This window comes from Populus trichocarpa, chromosome 15, assembly GCF_000002775.5.
Source record: "Populus trichocarpa isolate Nisqually-1 chromosome 15, P.trichocarpa_v4.1, whole genome shotgun sequence".
Taxonomy (NCBI): Eukaryota; Viridiplantae; Streptophyta; class Magnoliopsida; order Malpighiales; family Salicaceae; genus Populus; species Populus trichocarpa.
The window spans coordinates 14,669,086-14,689,672 of NC_037299.2; the positions used below are offsets into that span (position 1 = coordinate 14,669,086).

The 20,587-nt window shown below is 35.6% G+C and overlaps 3 protein-coding genes and 1 pseudogene across 4 annotated transcripts; 3 read left to right on the forward strand and 1 right to left on the reverse strand.

Moving 5' to 3' along the window:
* The first annotated feature begins 118 nt into the window (after positions 1-118).
* On the forward strand, positions 119-3,598 carry LOC7474026 (probable methyltransferase PMT16). The gene is made up of 6 exons (XM_002321852.4): positions 119-964; positions 1,542-1,752; positions 1,893-2,190; positions 2,289-2,681; positions 2,758-2,835; positions 3,072-3,598. The coding sequence occupies exons 1-6, from the start codon at positions 293-295 to the stop codon at positions 3,313-3,315; spliced, it is 1,896 nt and encodes a 631-aa protein (XP_002321888.4). The 5' UTR covers positions 119-292; the 3' UTR covers positions 3,316-3,598.
* Positions 3,599-3,712: 114 nt separating this feature from the next.
* Positions 3,713-4,556, forward strand: LOC7454482 (protein MEN-8). The gene is made up of 2 exons (XM_002321853.4): positions 3,713-4,064; positions 4,315-4,556. Exon 1 carries the CDS (start codon positions 3,777-3,779, stop codon positions 4,059-4,061), a length of 285 nt encoding a protein of 94 aa, XP_002321889.1. The 5' UTR covers positions 3,713-3,776; the 3' UTR covers positions 4,062-4,064; positions 4,315-4,556.
* Positions 4,557-7,206: 2,650 nt separating this feature from the next.
* LOC7454484 (protein FAR1-RELATED SEQUENCE 5-like) lies at positions 7,207-11,217 on the forward strand (annotated as a pseudogene).
* An 806-nt stretch (positions 11,218-12,023) lies between these two features.
* LOC7454485 (protein DETOXIFICATION 24) lies at positions 12,024-16,500 on the reverse strand. 2 transcript variants are annotated; one of them, XM_024586409.2, is made up of 9 exons: positions 16,355-16,500; positions 15,493-15,745; positions 14,079-14,620; positions 13,695-13,781; positions 13,536-13,592; positions 13,182-13,420; positions 12,576-12,694; positions 12,312-12,398; positions 12,024-12,229 (listed from the first exon to the last, which is right to left on the reverse strand). In XM_024586409.2, the coding sequence occupies exons 2-9, from the start codon at positions 15,736-15,738 to the stop codon at positions 12,149-12,151; spliced, it is 1,458 nt and encodes a 485-aa protein (XP_024442177.2). In that variant the 5' UTR covers positions 15,739-15,745; positions 16,355-16,500; the 3' UTR covers positions 12,024-12,148. The 2 variants fall into 2 exon arrangements, with proteins under 2 accessions (XP_024442177.2, XP_024442179.2); XM_024586411.2 differs by lacking the exons at positions 15,493-15,745; positions 16,355-16,500 and adding an exon at positions 15,293-15,437.
* Between the last annotated feature and the right edge of the window lie 4,087 nt (positions 16,501-20,587).

Sequence of the window (20,587 nt, forward strand, 5' to 3'; positions counted from 1 at the left end):
TCCACCAATTATTTTGGTTTATTGTCCCCTAATAATACCTTCCTCCCATGTCTAAGCAATTAAACATTAATATTACTATGAGATGTCTCTTTCCTTTTTTAAAACGAGAACACCTCTAACACTCATCGCCTACATGATCAACTTGATTCAAAACCTATCTCTCTTCAACCCCTTTTCTCTCAATCCCTCCCTAACCCCAAACCACAATAAGTAGAGAGTTTTGTTGGGAGAAACAAACGTTAACCTAGAAAAAAAATATATACTCAAGGAGGGGAGATTTCCCTAGCTAACCATGGCTGGTCCTCATCAACAATACCATGCCATCTCCAAACCCGTCACCGCCAATTTCCCTTTCTTCAAGAAGATCAACCTGTACACCTTCCTCCTTATTCTTTTCCTTTGCACCTTCTCTTATCTCTTCGGTTCCTGGCGCAACACCATTGTTTCAATCCCATGCGACCCCTCAAAACCCACCACCACCGTAACCGAAGAAGGAAAATCTCTTGACTTTGCAACCCACCACAGTGCAGGTGATTTAGATGTCACGTTAACATCAGAAGTCAGAACCTACCCTTCATGCAACGTGAATTTAAGTGAGTACACGCCATGTGAGGATCCCAAGAGGTCATTTAAATTCAGCAGGCATCAATTGATATACGAAGAAAGGCATTGTCCAGAGAAAGGCGAGTTACTAAAGTGTCGTATACCAGCTCCATACGGGTACAGGAACCCTTTTACATGGCCTGCAAGTAGGGATTATGCTTGGTACAATAACGTGCCACACAAGCACCTAACGGTGGAGAAGGCAGTGCAAAACTGGATCAGATTTGAAGGTGATCGGTTTAGATTTCCTGGTGGAGGGACTATGTTTCCTAATGGCGCTGATGCTTATATTGATGATATTGGAAGATTGATTGATCTCAACGATGGGTCTATTAGGACTGCCATTGATACTGGCTGCGGGGTAATTAAACTCCTGACACATAATCTCTACTAGTATTTTTTTTCTTCCTTAATATTATCTTATTAATTTTTTTTCCATATTTTTAATTTTCTTTTTCAATTGTAATAACTGGAAAAATCTGTAACTATCCATAATAATTGCGGGATGTCTAAAATCAGGGTTAAGAGTAAATTTTAGATTTTCTTTTTATTTTTGGAATGATTTTAATGATTTTTTGGGCAAGTGAAACAATGGGATGGGATAAATACGGAATTAGTATGTTAGATTTCGTATCATTGCAAATCTGAGTAATGAGATTTGATTTACTACTATATAAAGCGTCAAGAAACTAATTAAGAAATATATCTTACTTTCTTTTATTAGTTAGCCCAGAAAATTCCAACTATCCACCAATTTCACAATCCCCCATTAATTGTACATTCTTGATTTCCGATCACTTAATGGGGACAAGGGGAGCTTGTTTACTGCTTGTAAAATTCAATGGGAATTTGGGCCCTTTTTTTCAATTAGTTAAAGAATTTTGCATATACGAGTGAAAGAATTTTCCAGGCCCTGAAATTCGTTGCAACTAGTGCAGGTTGCAAGTTGGGGAGCTTATCTTCTGTCACGCAACGTATTAACAATGTCCTTTGCACCAAGAGACAATCACGAAGCACAGGTGCAATTTGCCCTAGAAAGAGGAGTTCCTGCCTTGATCGGGATTATGGCCTCAAAAAGGCTCCCATACCCATCTAGAGCCTTCGACATGGCACATTGCTCTCGTTGCCTTATTCCATGGGCCGATTTCGGTACATATACATACCTTCAACCAAAATTAATCATCTTTCAGGACTTGCCTGCTTGGCATTGTGGTGATTTGAATGATGAACAGGAGGGCATATTTCATGCAAAAGTTCTTATTAGCTTTTTTCCTCAATGTGTGAAACAGGAGGGCAATATTTGATTGAAGTCGATCGAGTTCTAAGGCCAGGTGGGTATTGGATTTTGTCTGGTCCACCAATTAATTGGAAGACTCATTGGAAGGGCTGGGACAGAACAGAAGATGATTTGAATGATGAACAGAACAAAATTGAGACCGTGGCTAACAGCTTATGTTGGAAAAAGTTGGTGGAGAAAGATGACATTGCCATATGGCAAAAGCCAATCAATCACTTGAATTGTAAAGCTAACAGGAAAATCACACAAAATCCACCGTTCTGCCCTGCTCATGATCCTGACAAAGCCTGGTACATACTCTTTGAAATCCGAAGAAATATACATTTGTCTTGTGTGGTATGGTTTTAATACTTGACTAATGGGAATTCCATTCTATTTTTTTTTTCAGGTACACAAACATGGAGACTTGTCTGACTAACTTGCCTGAGGTATCTACCAATCAAGACGTTGCCGGCGGAGAATTGCCGAAATGGCCTGAGAGATTGAATGCTGTACCACCAAGAATTAGTAGAGGAACTTTGGAAGGGATTACAGCTGAAACTTTCCAAAAAGATACAGCACTTTGGAATAGGAGAGTGTCATATTATAAAGCTGTAAATAACCAATTAGAAAAACCAGGAAGGTACCGTAACATTTTGGACATGAATGCTTACTTGGGTGGATTTGCTGCTGCTCTTATAAATGACCCACTTTGGGTTATGAACGTGGTTCCCGTCCAAGCCAGTGCTAACACTCTTGGAGTAATTTATGAGCGAGGATTAATTGGAACATATCAGGATTGGTAAGCAGAACACACACTAATGTTTTGTTGCTATTAAAATTGAATGGAGGTGTAATGATTTCAATTTCTTTTACAGGTGTGAAGCAATGTCTACTTATCCAAGAACTTATGACTTCATCCATGCTGATTCTGTATTTAGCCTCTATGACGGCAGGTAAGGAATTATTTAGTGAAATTTTTCTGCGGCCTTTTCTGTTCTAAAATATGCAGAATCATGGTCTATAACATTGTTATAGTAATATATATATAAAAAAAATGCAAGAAATACCTAACACATGGTCATGTGGGGGCAGAAAATATTCGCTTATTAGTTTTTTCTTCATATATAGGATATAGAATTGTGTAAAAAAAGAAGGAATTACTGATTTCTGACATGAATTTTTGTTACAGATGTGAAATGGAAGATATTTTGCTAGAGATGGATAGAATTCTGAGACCTGAAGGAAATGTAATATTTAGAGATGATGTTGATGTGTTGGTGAAGATTAAGAAAATAACTGATATATTGAACTGGGACAGTCGAATTGTTGATCATGAAGATGGACCTCATCAAAGGGAAAAACTTCTTTTTGCTGTCAAGGCTTACTGGACAGCTCCTGCTGATCATCAGAAAGAGTCCACCACATCTTCTTAATGAGCTACTTCCACTTTTTTTGTTTTCTTTTTAGATATTGTTCTTATTTTTCCTCTCAAATATGTTTCTTAGAATAGTTAAACCTTAACCAAATCAGAAATCTCCAAATTATGTTATTCCTCTTGAATTGGACACAGAAGAGCCTTGCCGGCTAGCCCTCTTGATTCAAATTTTTTGTATTTACTTTTATCAATGAAATGGAAATGGGCCGAAGCAAGAATATTTCCTGTACTGGCCAGTTTTTTAACAAATAAATCTGATGTTCTAACTACATTGAATCCAACACAGTTGTTATGAGCTCAAAATTTGTATTAGGTGAGTCATGTAAGAAATCAACTCTATGCATGTGGCCAAACTTTAACTATAAATTAAGGCAAAAGCTAGAAAAAATAAGACATCAAAGTAAGCTAGCAAGCACACAAGCATTTGAAATATAATCAGTAGAAATTAGAAAATCAAATATGGCAGCACTCAAATCCCTTAGCTCCCCAGTAGCAGTGCTTCTCTTGCTCACTGCACTAGCAGTGCAGACTCAACTGGCTCACTCGCAGCAATGCACATCCCAGCTCAATAACCTAAATGTGTGTGCACCATTTGTGGTACCTGGTGCTGCTAACACCAACCCGAATGCTGAGTGTTGTAATGCACTAGAGGCAGTGCAACATGACTGCCTCTGCAGCACTCTCCAGATCTCGTCTCGCCTTCCTTCTCAATGCAATCTTCCACCTCTCACTTGTGGTAACTAGTAGGTATGAACTTAATGAATCAAACTTTAAAAATTAAATTATTATAGATAAGAAACAGTATTAACATCTTAATTAATAGCAAGTGCCAATTTTATTCCCCAGACCAACAATTCCTAGCAACAAAAATATATGATATGATCTATCGTACAGGCAAAGAGCCAACGTTCATACCTAAGCATGAATTGTCCATTACTTAGATCATAATAGTTTGACTTGTATTTCTTAATAACATTTATATATGATCTATTTGCAGGAAGAAAACAAGCATGAAGCCCGCTGGCAAGAGAGCGACCGAAGAATAATGCTGGAACTTCAATCATTGAAGTTTTCTGATCCATCAATCTTTATCATTTCTCCTTTCCTTCTCTCTCTCTCTCTCTCTCTCTCTTTTCCCTTTAAAATGTGTCCTGAACTGTAACAAAGCAGAAAATCTTCATGCTGATTGATAAATAAAGCACATTATGAGTTGATTTAAGATAATTTGTGATTGTGATACATAGTTACATGCTCGTAGCAAAAAATATTATTATATTTGGCATGAAAAAAGATTAATCTAACTTCAATAGTCAATCTACTCTTTCTTTTTCTAATATAAGTGTTTTTCGTGAACATGGGTGAACCGTAGCATGTGTGAGTCCATCGCTTGTAAACGAGCCCATCAAGAATTCAGATATCTGCTTACAAAATGTGAAGTGTAGTCTTTGTGTTCTACGGCAAACAGCTAACTAGATGCGAGTACCTGTGAGAGCAACCTTATATAACTAGGGATCGCAATAGGGCTGATTTGAGACGGGTTTTACCTCATCTTCATTCTATATTTATCAGATTGCGGACAGGAGAAAGAACTGTTTCCTATCAGATAATTTGGAGTAGATTCCAGGATCCTCCATTAATAAAAAGTAGGGTTTTTGTAATTATATAAATAATTCAAAAATAGATACTAAGTTCATGTAAATATTGAATCTTAAGTATAATTCTCATAAATAATTAAGTTAAATATAAACAATCAAAAGGTAAATTCAATAAGAAATTATTCAAGAAACATGTTGGAGGAAAGATCATCGAGTTAAATATAAACATCTCGATGATTCTTTCTTAAAATAGTAAAGCTTAATCAATTAAGAACTCTTCAAAATATGGCACACCTCTTGCATGCATGCATTGGACGCATAATTAAGAATACTGGCCTATTGTTTCAAATTTTGTATTCAGCTTCACCACTGAATTGGAACAGTGCTTGTGCCTCAATCAAGCATGTTTTTTTGCAAAGACCTTTCACAAATAAGATTGATGATCTAACTACATTGAACTCAACACAACTGTTATGATCTCTCATAACTTATATTTGGCGATCGAGTCGTGCAAAAATCAACAATATCTAGCCAAACATCAACTTAAATTAAGGGAAAAGCCTAAAAATTAAAACATTAAAGAAAGTAATCGATCAAACAGAAGCACTAGAAACCTACGTACTCAGCAGAAATTAGATAATAAAAATGGCAGCTCTCAAGTCTCTTGCCCCCCAGGCAGCATTGCTTCTCTTGCTCGTTGCACTTGCAGTACTGCAGACTCAACTAGCTCAGTCGCAGCAATGCGTGTCCCAGCTCAACAGGCTAAATGTGTGCGCACCATTTGTGACGCCTGGTGCTAGCTACTAACACCAATCCAAGTGCCACGACTGCATGCCTCTGCAGCATTCTCCAGATTTCGTCTCGCCTTCCTTCTCGATGCAATCTTCCACCTCTCACTTGTGGTAATTAACTATTACGTATGGTCCTAAATCACGTTTTAGAAAATTATTGATGAAAATTGTTAAGTTTAGATTGCATGCAGTTTTATAGATGAAAGTAAGAATATTTAAACTTGTAATAAAGTTGAAATAAAATTATAGCAAGCATATTAAACATATTTAAAGTTACAATTGCATTAGACAAGATTCTAGTTAATACAAATTAATTATTAATATATAATAAGTACTTATTTTTTGAAGATATCTAAGATAAAAAAGAAAGAAAGATGTTTAAACTCTTTATTATTAAAACTAAAATATATAATAAGTACTTATTATTGAAATAAAATAAACTCTTTATTATTTTAAAAAATAATTTTTTTTTTAGGTTTATGATCCAAATAAACAAGAAGACTCAAAATCTCTCTCTCTCTCTCTCTCTCTCTATATATATATATATATATATATATTCTAATTTACTAACAAATCTAGGAAGATTATGATATACAGATAAATAAATAAACAAATAAATTTTATTATCAATGAGGAATACATGTAAAAGAAATGAAATTAAAAAAATAGACATGAAATAAATAATTTTTTCTTTAAAATAGTTTTAAAATTAATTTTTGTATCATGTGCGTGGAGAATTGTTCTCTCTACCTCTACTATTTTTATTTTTTTGCTCTTAAATAATAACTAAATATTGTCTAAGAATTTTATAAACAGATAAAAATTAATCAAAGTCTTGAATCAGATGAATTATTATATTAAATAAGATATAATATCTACAAAATTATGCAACAACTTGCTAAATGCTTGAATTAATTTGTCGAAATGCTCACCAAAACGTTGTTTGTACAGGTTAAGTGGTGTGTTTTAAAAAACAATTTCTCTTAAATATAAATATTATTTCCTTAAGAGAATGCTAAGTTCCATTTCATCTCATTTAGAGACCGCAATTTCTTTATTTATTTTTTGATAAATTAATTATTTTACATATGAATGATTTATTTGAAATTTAATCAAAGGAACTTTAATTGCATTTAGCATGATTTTTATATATATAAGTTTTACTTTAATTAATAATGAAAAATTTAGTCTTTAAAAATAATTCTTTTTTTTTTCAAAATAAGGATAATATTAATTACGATTAAAAAGTATGAAGTTAAAAATTCTAATTTTCTCTTAAAAGTACAATATTAATTAAACCTACATCAAAAATTATTTTTAATCACATATACTTTTGATTTTATTCAATTCAATAGTTCACAAATAACTTTAATCAATTTACAAAATTCGCAATAAACTCAATTTTATTTTTCACTTTCTAAAACTCAATATATCTCACTAATAAAAAAAGGGAAAAAAAAAAAACAAAAAGAGTTTTTGGATAAATTGCATCAACGTCCCAAAACTCTTACAAATTATACTTAGCCCCGAGCACTCAGGCACTTGGAGGGGACTTCACTGATGGGAATTGGGGTGGGATGGCTTGCTGTTCCAGACAAGAACTGAAGTGACTCATAAACATGAACTTTTCCGTACAATCTCAAATCCCTCTCCTCCTCTTCCTCTATATAACAAGAACCCTGTTGGATTTGAAGCTTTGAGACCTCGAAAACCCTACTAAAGGTACACACTGTATCTCTATCTTTCCATGTCCTGTAATTTATAGAAATGTAGCTTATTATCAATCAAGACTCTTGACTTTTGTGGGTTTCTAGTTTCATACTTTAGTTTAGAGAAATGGGTTTGTTTTTAGTGTAAAAACAATGCCGGTTTTGAGCTTTGGAGAACCTTTGTGTGTATATTGTGTCGTGTAGTTGTTAGTTTCAATTCAAGAGAAACTTTATTTTTGTGTGTTATTTGTTTTTTTTATTTTTTATTAGTACTTGTAAGTTCACTGACAGTGGCATTTTTTGGAGTATATTTTTCAACAAATAATTCAATGAATTCAGTGTTTAGTATTTAATTTCACAGATAAGAGACTTTTAATGAATTTTCAAAATTTAAATGTGATTATTAGGTTGAAATGAATGCAATTTTTCTTGTATTTGTCTCGCATTTTCATAGGCAGATGATGATTGTAGTTTAAGAATTTTGATGGATTTGTCAGTTGTGATGCCTGTCAGTGTGAAGTAATGATTGTTGTTTTGTCTTTGTTGTCTGTAATGTGTCCATGTTGTCCTTATTTCTTCCTGTTTCTTGAATATCAATGAGTAGAGATGGTGATTAATTAGGTACTCCTTATGATGCCAGCATGGAAATTGGACTTCCAACGTCAGATAGGATGGACTTGAACATAGATCAGGACTGTTGTAGTTCAAATTCTGCACTGGTAAATGCATCTCAACTCAGTGCTTCATCAAAAGATGATGCTTATAGGGGTGGGTTACTAAAAATTGGTACAGAGTTTGAATCTGACGAACATGCTTACAGAATTTACAACAAGTATGCCAAAGTGGTAGGCTTCAGTGTTCGAAAAGATTGGTTAAATAGGAGTAAGGTGCATGGTCTAGTGGTCTCTAGAAAGTTTACTTGCTCTAAGGAAGGTTATCGGCGGAAAGACAAGAGAGACCTTAATGTGAAGAAGCGTCAGAAAGAAACAAGAACTGGTTGCTTGGCTCACATGATTGTCACTCGCCAGCCTGATGGTAAATACAGAGTGACACATTTTGAAGCAGAGCATAATCATGATAGTATAGAACCAAATAATGCTGACACACAGCTATTACAGAGCGAGTTATTTGTTGATCAAGCTGCTAAAGCTGACTTGTCTAGAAACTCAGGGACAGAATCAAGCTCAAACTATGGACTGATGAATAGACGAATTGAAGTTTGTCAATCTCTTGATTATCTGGCCATGGATTTTGAAAATTCCCTACGGTCTGAAAGGATTAGAGATATGAAGGAGGGGGAAGCAGGACGTTTGTTGCGTTATTTTCATAGGCAACACATTGAAAATCCATCATTTATTCATGGCATTCAGGTTGATATTGATGACAAAGTATGTAACATATTCTGGGCTGACGATAAAATGGTAGTGGATTATGACCATTTTGGTGATGTGGTTTGTTTGGACACTATTTACCGAACAAATAAAGATCTTCAGCCATTTGTACAGTTCATGGGAGTGAACCATCACAATCAAGCAATAATATTTGCTGCTGCACTTTTATTCGATGACACTGTTGAATCGCTCAAGTGGCTGTTTAATACATTTCTAGAGGCAATGTCTGGAAAGAAGCCAAAAGTCATTCTTACAGATCAAGATGCAGCAATAGCAGAAGCAGTCAATTCAATTTTACCAGAAACAAGCCATCGTATCTGTGTTTGGCAGATGTACCAGAATGTTCTTAAGCATCTTAGCCATTTAGTGAAGGATATTGAATCCTTTTCTTGTGACTTTCGAAGTTGTATTTATGAATCCAATTACGAGGAGGCTTTCGTTCATGCTTGGGAGGGTCTGCTGGACAAATATGGCCTTCAACAAAATGAGTGGCTAAGATGGATGTTTAGAGAAAGAGAGAAGTGGTCCATAGTATATGGCAGTAACACATTTTTTCTTGACATGAAAGGCACACATGTGGTTGAAGATTTATCTAATAACTTGAGAAGTTATCTAAACTCTGACCAAGATGCGCTTCAGATTTTCAAGATTTTTGAAAGGGTGGTAAATGAGCAACGTGTCAAAGAAATACATGCTAATGATGAAATGACTAGATGCATGCCAAGGTTACTAGGTAATGTAGTTTTGCTAAAGCATGCAAGTGCTAGTTATACGCCAAAGGCATTTGAAATATTTCAGAAGGAATATGAGAAGTGTTTAAATGTCGAAGTCAGCCAGTGCAATGAGAATGGATTTTTGCTTGAATACAAAGTCAATACATTTGGACGGACTCAAGAATATACAGTCACAATCAATTCAACAGATGACACAGTAGTTTGCAATTGCATGAAATTTGAGAATGTCGGATTTTTATGCGGCCATACTTTGAAAGTTCTTGATAATCGGAACATAAAGATGGTTCCATCCCGATATATCTTGAAGAGATGGACAAAAGATGCAAGGCTCGGAAGAGCAAGAAATAGCAATGATTTCGCTGCTCAAGAAAACCCAAAGTTGGTTGTAGCTAACCGTTACAAAGATTTGTGCCGCAACATATTGAAAATGTCAGCCAGGGCAGCTGAATCAGAGGATGCATTTCAGTTTTCCTTAAGAAAACTAGATGAGTTAATTGAAGGGGCGGAGAAGGTCTTGATGTTGAAACCTGATGAGGGTCAAGGCATCTATTCAAGTAGCACCATAGTGAATGGTCACGAAAGTGAAAATGCAGAGGTTTTCTTGAATGAGAAGGCAATCGAGGATCAAGGAGAAGACAACAGAGTGGAGGATCAAAAGAAAGGGAGAGTGATGTTCCTGATAGACATCAACTGAAAAATGTGGTTGGAAAAGGCTGTCAGAAAAAAAGATTTCAGCTTGCACAACCACCCTCCCCTAATATTATTAACGGCATTTCAAGTCCTCCACAAGCATGTGTTACTACTGAAGGCCCAACTCACAATCCTCTTCTGCAGGTTATTCTAACCATAATTTCTATCATAACTGTTCATAGTTAGACCCTTATTTTTCTTACTTGGATCCCCCCATGACTGAGCTAAAATTGAATGATCCTTTCATGTGTATCGTGCAGGGTGTGTATAATTTTGAGGCCAATCAGGTGGTTCAGTGCATGTACCCGCTGCAGAATCCAGTTGTTATGGACCATCAAGATAATCCTAACATGTACTGACAATCAAATTTTTATGCTGACTAGCAAGACTCACCTAGTCAAACTCCATTACTCTAGGTAATATTCATAAACTTTTAAATTCTCCATATACATCGAATTGGTACCATTTTATTTATCAGGCACTCTGGTGCAGGAATCTTTAATCCTTCACTAACAATGCTCAATTGTGGCAGGTAAATATTTCTTTTTAGAGTAATAGATGGTTAGGTGGGACTTAGAAAATTATGTTTCCGATATTATATAAGATTTCAAGTTCACCAACAACAACAATTTCAAAAATAAGATCATGGGTAAATGGTAATTGAGAGTGGAATATCAAATGGAGGCGAACTCTAAGAATTTTTTAAATTGAGCAGGAAATGTCTTCGCATCAGGTTCTTCAAGAGGTAAAGCTTTATCATACTAAACCAGATTTGAAGGTATGGACTCTTTGCAAAGATGAAAAATTTACAATGAAATCTTGTACCATTTTTATTCATAGCATAGAGTGTAGTGGATCATGCTCTTTTCAGATACAAGTTTGGAAGTCTGTGGCTCCTCCAAAGATTCAAACTTTTATTTGGTTGGTCATTCAACATAAACTGTGTATAAGATCTTTCTTATTTTGTTGACATCTTTCATTCTTGGATCAGTCATGTTGTCCATTCTATTTAACGGTTATAAAAAGCTGAAATCATATATTGATTCACTGTCAATTTATATGGAATTTATGAACCAATTTTTTTTCGTGGTGAGGGATCTATTAGAGTGTTCCACACATACTTGATAAGCTGCTACATCAATGACCAATGATGATTGAAGGCATTGGAACTACTCTCTTCTGGTATTCCTTGGAGCATATGGTTAATCAGAAATAATTTGGTTTTCAATGATGTTAGACTAGATTTGGACTTGTGCTTTTCCCTGACACTCCATCGATTATCTACTTAGTTAAGAAATTGTGAATCTCATTTTTCTTACATATGTAATGATCTTTATATTAGTATTGACTATATTCGAAGCTGGACAAACATCAAAAGACAACGCTAAATGTTTGTATGGTACTATGTTGTAGTACCTTTTTTGTTTCTTTTTCTCTTCTGTTTTGGTACTTCTTTATGTAAAAACTTTATATTTTCATGGTGGCTATCCTCTAATTGGGTAGCATGAGTTTTTTTAATTTATCTTTGGATTATTATGAAAAAAAAAAAGACCTGGCAGAATGATTTTCATTTGCCTTTGAAATGATAGGTCGAAGAATTGAATGCAGGATTATTGTATTTTAAGGGTTTTGAAGGAGGCTCGAGACTGTGTTGTGAATGGCCATTTTTCTGCATCATGACTTGGTAACAACATAAATATATCAAGATCAGCATAGTGATTAGAAAGAGAAAACTGCCTCATAACTTCTTAGGTGAAGTAGATTCAGATCTTGAGAACATCAAAATAGATTCACACTAAAAAAATTAAATGTACTGTGTCTTTGATTTATTGAACTCAAGAATCTTCAAATTAATATAGTAATAAGGTTAAATTATTCTTACGTTGTCCCAACGTTTACAATAGATCTGCACAAAAAGGTCTCAAGCAGGAGTGGAGCTCTCAATGGAATCTTTCTCCGATTTTAAAAACCAGCGTCTAAGACGTTCAGATGCCTTGTTCACCTACAAGAAAGGGTAATTATATATATATAGTAGTTTAAATTCTATAAATATTGCAGAGAAGGTTCACTTTTTATTAACAAACCTGCTCATCCCAATCAGTCCTCCAGATAATGTAGGAGAGTATAAGCGTTTGCACTACAACTCCACTCAATAATCCCATCCATAAACCCTGTACGTAGCAGCCTTTATTCAGTAACTTCGAATCAAACTTTGTATAGAATGTGGTAGCAAACGTTATGAATCAGTGTTAATAAAACAGTGGTTTCCAGTCGAAGGCAGGGAGAGGGTATGAAAAAATAAACAGAGACGTCTAATGCGCTTGATATTGGGTATAAGTCATACTTACTTGAACTTCAAGATGAACCACATATCCGAGTAGAATCCCGGCAGGTAGCCCAATTATATAATAGCTACCCAAGTTCACAAATGCAACCATACTTTGCACACCAGCTCCAACAGCCACACCTAGATCGGTGGGGGAAAAACAAAACAATAAGATCAAGAAATCGCTATTGTTAGAGACTATAAAATCGTTTTCGAAGTCCCATTTCACCGATTTACTAACTTGTCAGGTCAAAATAATTCCTTGATAAGGTTCAGAATCTTAATCTTTATAAATTATTATGAGTTAAGCAAAAAAGTAACGATGGATCATGGAGTTTTCTCATTATTTACTTTTCTATCGTGAATCTCATGAGAATTGTTTCAAAACCTTTTTATGCTAAGTGCCATCACGACCACATAAGTGACTACACTCGTCTGGGCCATATGTGGTTCATATCCATGAAAGGACTCCCGAAGATGTTGTGGCCCTCTGGATGAGTGTACTGCACTTAGCATCAATCAAACTTCATATGTCGGTCCCCTCTCATGCTACCTTTCTTTTTCTAATTCAGCTTTGATTTGACACACCATTTTAGTTTATCATAGAAAATAAGAAAGAAAAACTTGCCTGTGAGTACAGGTTGAACACTATTAAGTAAGATGGAGAAAGCAAGCAACACAACAAGGCTTGACACAGTTTCTGCAACTTCTTCATCACTTGTAAGAAAGTGTGAAATTTCTTCACCAAAGATTAAACACAGAACCCAAAACACAACTCCAATAACTATTGATGTACTGAGGATAATCTTGATAGAAAATTTTGCAGCTTTAGCGTTTCCCCTTCCCAACTCATTTGCTACCCTCACGCTGCACAAAATTATTACTCAAAGTTGATCAAGTGATGGATTTATAAGCGGCTCCATAAATTAAGAGATAGAGAGAAGAAGAAAAGTGTGGAAATCGTATGTTAGCTTAAGTGTACCATGCAGCGCCAAGAAAGCCAACGCTAAGCATGAATTCCCATGCAAGGATGTTGTGGCTGAAACAATTGAAATTAACATTAAAGCATCTTCTTTCAACAGTTGATTTTTGAATGTACAAGGCCAAAGCAGCACACTCCAATTTTTGTAACAAAACTTACCAAATTGAGAAAGCAGATATTGCAGTGGTTGCATTCTTCATGTATCCAGCAGCTAAGATTATAATTGAATTGTACCATATTTCTAAGCTGTCAAGGATTGAATATAAACATTATTAGAGCAAACCAAGCTTTAGCTGCCAATTATGAATGCAAAGATAAATTACAATAACCTCACAAATTCCCTAGTATAAACTTATGATTTTTAATAATAACATTGTAAAGAGAATTCTTATAATATTTAAAAAAAAAAATGAGAAGGGAGTTTGTGTGAAATTAAAAAAATAAATTGGATGATCTAATAATTTCACAATACCTTAAGAGGTTATAGTAATTTATCATAAATAGAAATGAAATTGAGATATGTTAGTGAAATTTAGAAATCACCAAATCATGAAACCGGATGATATGGAGAGCTTTACTACGGGCAGGATATCAGCAAAGGCAGCTTTTGTAAATCCCTTCCATGTATTTGGACACCAACCTCCAAAGATGTACACTAACAATCCAATAACCAAAGACCATGTAGATATGGTCAATGCACCCATGGCCCCAGCAGTTCCTAACTCAAGTTTATTCACAAATATCCAGGACAGAAGGATATGAAGAACAAAGGAAATAGCAGAAAACCACCCGACAACTTCGTTTTTTAGTTGAGCTTGTAAGTACATTTGAATGGTCAAGCTAAACACAAGATAATAGACGTAGGGAATGAACCATGGAGACATGTTTCCCGCTGCTATTGCTACATCCTCCTCTTGGCCAAGTAGTCTGAAAATAGGAGCTGCGAAAGTGACGAGAGGGAGCAAGATTGTTGCAGCTGCACCATCAACAATCCATGATCGTTGCAAGTAAATTCCCATCATGTGGTCGTGTCTTGCTCCAAATGCTTGTCCACACAAAGTTTCGGTTGCACTAGACATGCCAATCTTTGAAAAGACAAAATGAAGTTATCAGGAAAAAAAGGCCCGCATGTATTCTTGATTTTATAATATACATATAGATAAATTATTCATATTGTACTAAAATGCTGGTGGGATCAGAATTATCGTTAGGCTTGAGGATTTTTTGGGAGTTAGAATTATATATCAATTAGGCTTCAAGAATATCATTAAAATTAAATTTAGGAATTTTGGAGGGCTTAGTAATAAATTTTAAGGAACACATGAAAATGAGACTAAATTTACGGACTATGGTAAATTTTTAAAATTTTAGGGGAGCACGGCTTCCTCATATGTAGCCTACACGCCACCCTGTTCACCCAGTGGTATAAGCTTCAAGTTCGAAAGAATTTTGACATAGTTTTACAACGTAAACTTATTGAATATTAAATTTGAAATGTATTAGTTTACTGTTTTAAATGGATTTAGTTAAAAAAGAAATATAAGACTGATAGTTTTGAAAAAACTATTTAATAAAAGATTACAATATAATAATGGTCAAACTCAGGATTACAACTGATGAATTCTTTTCAACAAAAATGCATTTGAGAAGATTTGAAAGAACAGGAACTATAGGATGGATGTAAAATGGATGAACATATATAATAAAGGAAGAAAAAAATGAAAAATCAAATAAAAAGAAAGAAAAAAGATGCGTACATATATTCCTTCTCAGTCTTTTGGAGGACAGAGACCAGTGGATAGATGTGAAATGGATGGACATAAATAATGAATAAGAGAAGAGAAACAATAATGGAGATTAGAAAGAAGATGCTTGTACGTATACTACTTTTTACTGTTTCGAATTATTCCGTATAGCTCAAAACAGTAAAAGAGGCATGCAGACAGAAAGAACCTACCAAAATGCCATTTATAAATCGCACTATGAAACTTTGTAGGAGAGCGTATGCAGCAAGCTCTAACTTGCCAATGTGTCCTAGAAATGCTTGGGTCACCACAATCATTCCAAATGAAGTTACTCTAGCCACCATGGCAGGAAATGCAATCTTCCATATCATCTTAGATTCCGTCCAAATTCTTGTCTTCAGATCAACATTGCTCAGTTCTTCCGGTACAAGAAGACTCTCTTGTATTGAGTTGTCCATGATAATACTATAGAAAGAGAGAGATAATTGACATCAAATGCTTATTGTTAATTGATTCAACAAGGAGGGAACATGAACTAGTATTTGATCTGCAATTTATCAGTTTTTCTTTCTGTGTGTGTATTTGTTTTCAGCTTCAATTCAAGATTTTCACAAAATATGGAACAAGTTTCCGTAAAAGTATATTATTAAATTAATAATACCATATGTGTTTAATAATTAAAGTGGAACATAAGGAAAAAAAAATATTAATTTACACAAGAGAGAACATTAATTATAAAGGAATATTTTCATATCTTCTAGAACAGAGAAAATATTTCCAACTCTCCTTGACAAAGTTATACTTTAGAATAAAGTATGAAATTATTGTTATTTAATTTCACTTGGAAACAAGGCTATATTTATATATATATTTATAGCTCTGAAACTGGAAGGATATTACTATATTTGCATGCAATGTTTTATACCATTTATCCTTTCTTGTTCATTCCCGAGCAAACCTTTTCTGTTTAAAGTATCGACATAAGTTCTTAGACTGCTTCAAGTTTAAAAGAGAAAGGAAGTAATTAAGAACAAAAAAAAATAATACAGGAGAAGAAAAGAAACTTTAGCGTACTTTTTTTTTCTGCCTTGAAACTAGACTGGCTGTTCTTCCGGGAGAGAGAGAGAGAGAGAGACTGGTCTGGAGAGAGAGAGAGAGAGAGAGAGTGAGAGTGAGAGTTGATTTGAGGATGAAGGTCTAGTAAAGGACATTACTAAATCGGATGCCAATTCTTCACATTATTGTGAAAGCGGACATAGTAATTCTTTCCATCTTTCATTGATGCCCTTGTTTCATTATTATTATTATTATTGGCCCGTATAGGGCCTACGGTGCCAATACCACCACTTGTACGTAAAAGTAGCCCGTTAACGGCATTCTCAGGCACCCCTCATCACCTAGCAGTCATGCTATCCTTGCATTTCCGTTCAATTCTGCTTCTGCTGTTGATGTGAAATAATTAACCCGGGATTTTATGAATCAAATTGATGAACATAAATGCTGAGTTTGATTCAAAATATTCATAATTTTTAATGCAATCATGTATTGAGCTTAAAGTTTATAGGTGAATTCCTCACAGAAAGTTGAACTCGGGGTTGAGGCTTACTTTCCAAGTCACCAGGGAGGAGACCGAGCTGGGGAGACCACAAAGGTAGTTGTTGACATAGAGAAAGCTATGGATTGAAGTTTAACACACATCTAAACCCTCAGATGAGATAAAATCATAATCAAAGTTGTAAAAGTCTGTAGATGTTTTTAAGCAAAAGTCAATTTTGTCAAATTCCACTCTTAAGGCCCTTCAAATTGCATTTGAAGTTTCAAACTATATTTAAATTTTTTTTTCTCGTTAATCTTGGATTTTAATTTCCTTATTTTTCCAAAAAATATTTTATTATGGAATGTATATGTATATAGAAAATATTATAGAACTACTCTAATAATATTGTAATCTCTACCTTAACTATTGTATATTGCCCTACATATCTAAATAGGAAAGGTTGGCTAACTAATAGGTTAAACCTTCTATTTCTCTTCAACTTGGTATCAGAGCCTTAACACATTAAAACTTCTCTCTCCCTAATGGATTATGTTGCTACTGACTTCTCCCTCCACCAAACTGGTGTTGTAGCACCGTCGACCGGCCACACACAAGCTGTTGCTTATGGCTCCTTCCCCCAGCAACAGACCCCCTCTTTTGCAGAGCAGAACAATGGTTCCTCTTCTCATGTTTATGTCGCTCCTCTTCATATTATGGAGACCTCAACTCTAGCCATAGTTGCTTTGTTTAATACTCAGCAAGTTATTTTGTTAAAGCTTGCGAACAACAATTATCTCTATTGAAAAATACAGATGAAGTCATATCTTTTTGGTCAAGGTATCTTCCACTTTGTTGATGACTCTATGTCGTGTCCTCCTTACCATATATCTAAAATTGACAGTTCTGTTGGTTCTTCTCTACATATCAACCTTTCTTTTCTTCGTTGAAAGTAACACGATCAACTTATTTTGAGCGCATTACTCTCCTCTTTTTCAATGGATGTACTGCATCTTATGGTAGATTGTCAGACCTCTCATTATGTTTGGCGTACTCTTGAGCAAGCTCTCACCTCTCCATCTAATTCTCGCATTAAGCAACTCCATGGGTCTTTTCAAGATCTTTGGCAAGGTGATGCTTCGGTTGCTATGTATATGCAACAAGCAAAATCCTTATTTGATGAATTGGTTGCTGATGGTCGACTAATCTCTCCTAAAGATTTCAACATTTATGTGTTTCATGGCCTTCGTGGCGAGTTCAAAGACTTGGTAACCAGCCTCGTGACCAAGGCAGAACCTCTATCGTATACAGATCTTCATAGCCATCTCCTTACCCATGAGTTTCTTCATAAGACCTCCCTTCAATCCATGGTTGTCAACCCTCTTCTGTTGCCCATGTTTCCTCTGCTCCCTTTGGCCAATCTTGCCCAGTATCATAACAGCCCAAACTTCAGCTGCAACAGAGGTTATTTTCACGGCAACTGGCGTCCCAACAACAACCGTAATAGCCACCAACACAGGTCTAACTTTTATAGTTTTCAGGGGTCTGCTCACACCGACTGAAAGCAGAGCAACCGGCAGCAGAACAAAAGGAACTCTAGTTCTTCGCAGTGGTCTCCTCACCAGTCCTTTGAAAAGAACATCAAGTGTCAGCTTTACTTCTTCTTCGGCCACACAACCCCTCAATGTGCTTAGTTTCACAGCAATGGACATCAACTGACTACCCATCTTGTTGTTGGTAATGTTTCTACTTCTACTTGGTTCCCGGACACTAGTGCGAACCAACACATTACGCATGATCTTGCGACTTTAACTAAGTCTGCACTCTATTTCGATAATGATCATTTGCATGTTGGTGATGGTAAGAGTCTTTCCATATCCAATATTGGACATACTATGTTACATACCTCAAAACACACTTTTACCTTATCTAATGTTCTTCATGTTCCTCAAATTACCAAGCCACTACTTTCTGTTTAGAAATTTTATCGTGATAATAATATCTATTTTGAATTTCACACATCTGTGTTTTATGTAAATGATCTCACCACCAAGAAAATGCTTATTTTTTGTCAGAGTAATGATAGTCTCTATGTTCTATCTGAGTCTTTTGCCACGTCAATCCCTCAGGCTTACTAGTCTCTTTGGGTTTCTACAACTTCCAATTTGTGGCATCGTCGATTGGGTCATCCTACTTCCCATGTTTTTAATTTTTAGCTTCCAAAAATAAAATAGCTTGTACTTCTAGACGTTATCTTGTTCAATGTCAAGCTTGCCCGCTAAGCAAGTCGTCACATCTATCGTTAAGACCTACGGGTCACAAAACTACTACTCCATTTTATTTAATCTTTAGTGATGTTTAGGGCCCCACTTCTATGTTTTCTTCTAATGCTTTTTGTTACTTTGTTATTTTCATCAATGCACATACAAAACATATATGGTATTATCCTCTTGTTGTGAAATCTGATGTGTTTTCTACCTTTCATCATTTTCAAGTTCTTGTTGAGCGTCAGTTTTCATGAAAAATTAAATCTGTTCAAACTGATTGAGGTGATGAATATCATAAGTTAAACATTTTCTTTCAGACTATTGGTATTCATCACCGGTTAATTTTTCCTCATACACATGAGCAAAATAGCACTATTGAATGTCGTCATCAGTATATTGTCGAAACTGACCTTATCCTTTTAGGACAATGTAGTGCCCCATTATGGTTTTGGAATTATACATTTGAATCATCAGTATATCTTATCAATTGCATGCCTACTCTTGTCCTCCAAAATCAATCTCCATTTGAGTGTTTGTTTCATCGTACTCCTGATTATGATTTTCTGCATACTTTTAGGTGTCATTTGTTTTTCTTTTTACATCCATATCATGCCCATAAGTTGGATTTTTGTTCATCTCCATGTGTGTTCTTAGGTTATAGCTCCTCTCATCTTGGTTATCGTTGTCTTGATTTAGCATCTCAACGTGTTTATGTCTTTGGTAATAACCGGTTTCATGAAGATGTGTTTCCTTTTGCAAAATCTAAATAAATAGCACAACACCCCAACACCTCCTCCCATCCTATTCATCCTATTCACTTGCCAAACTTGATTGCTTCACCAATTTTCTCCTCCACTGTACCGTCGGTCCACCATACCAGCAGACCACCCAACCAAACAGCCCACCGCCCAACCATGTCTACCACTATCCAACAACACCTTAGCCCTGCCCTTATCTCACCATCTGTTTGTTTCTCTAATGATCATTCTTCAAGTACAAGCTCTCCTCCTTTAGAGTTGTATTTTTCCAGGTCTGCTATTGCAAAGACTCCTGGTTTGGTTGTAGCCTCACAAGGTTCTTCTCTCGCGAGCTCCACATCTCAGTCTGGTTCTTCAACAGACTTGAATTTAATTGTTGATCTCTCTTCTTATCCTCTCCAGCAGCTTATAGGTTCAAGTTCTCCTCCATCTTGTCCTACTGCTCGTCAACATCACATGGTCCTTCGTCCACGACTGTCCAAAATAGCACATCTGACGGCATCTGCAGCCATGGTTGTTGCACCTATTTATCAGGTACTCTCTCCTCCCATTTATGAAACAATTGCATTCTCTGATGCTGACAAGTATGACGCTTGGCATGGTGCTATGCAAGATGAAATCCAGGCATTGTGCTCTAACAACACTTGGTCTTTGGTTCCTTTTCATCCTTCAATGAATGTTGTTGGTAGTCGTTGGGTGTACAGGATAAAGCGTCATACGGATGGCAGCATTGAGCGGTATAAGGCAC

Excerpts from the sequence above, each read along its gene's own strand:
- LOC7474026 (XM_002321852.4), top strand. The coding sequence starts at position 293 with ATGGCTGGTCCTCATCAACAATACCATGCCATCTCCAAACCCGTCACC. Across the intron at positions 1,753-1,892 it reads TATTCCATGGGCCGATTTCG|GAGGGCAATATTTGATTGAA; the intron begins GTACATATACAT and ends TGTGTGAAACAG. Across the intron at positions 2,191-2,288 it reads CATGATCCTGACAAAGCCTG|GTACACAAACATGGAGACTT; the intron begins GTACATACTCTT and ends TTTTTTTTTCAG.
- LOC7454482 (XM_002321853.4), top strand. The coding sequence starts at position 3,777 with ATGGCAGCACTCAAATCCCTTAGCTCCCCAGTAGCAGTGCTTCTCTTG.
- LOC7454485 (XM_024586409.2), bottom strand. The coding sequence starts at position 15,738 with ATGGACAACTCAATACAAGAGAGTCTTCTTGTACCGGAAGAACTGAGC. Across the intron at positions 13,421-13,535 it reads GGCTTTCTTGGCGCTGCATG|CGTGAGGGTAGCAAATGAGT; the intron begins GTACACTTAAGC and ends AATTTTGTGCAG. Across the intron at positions 12,230-12,311 it reads GGACTGATTGGGATGAGCAG|GTGAACAAGGCATCTGAACG; the intron begins GTTTGTTAATAA and ends CCTTTCTTGTAG.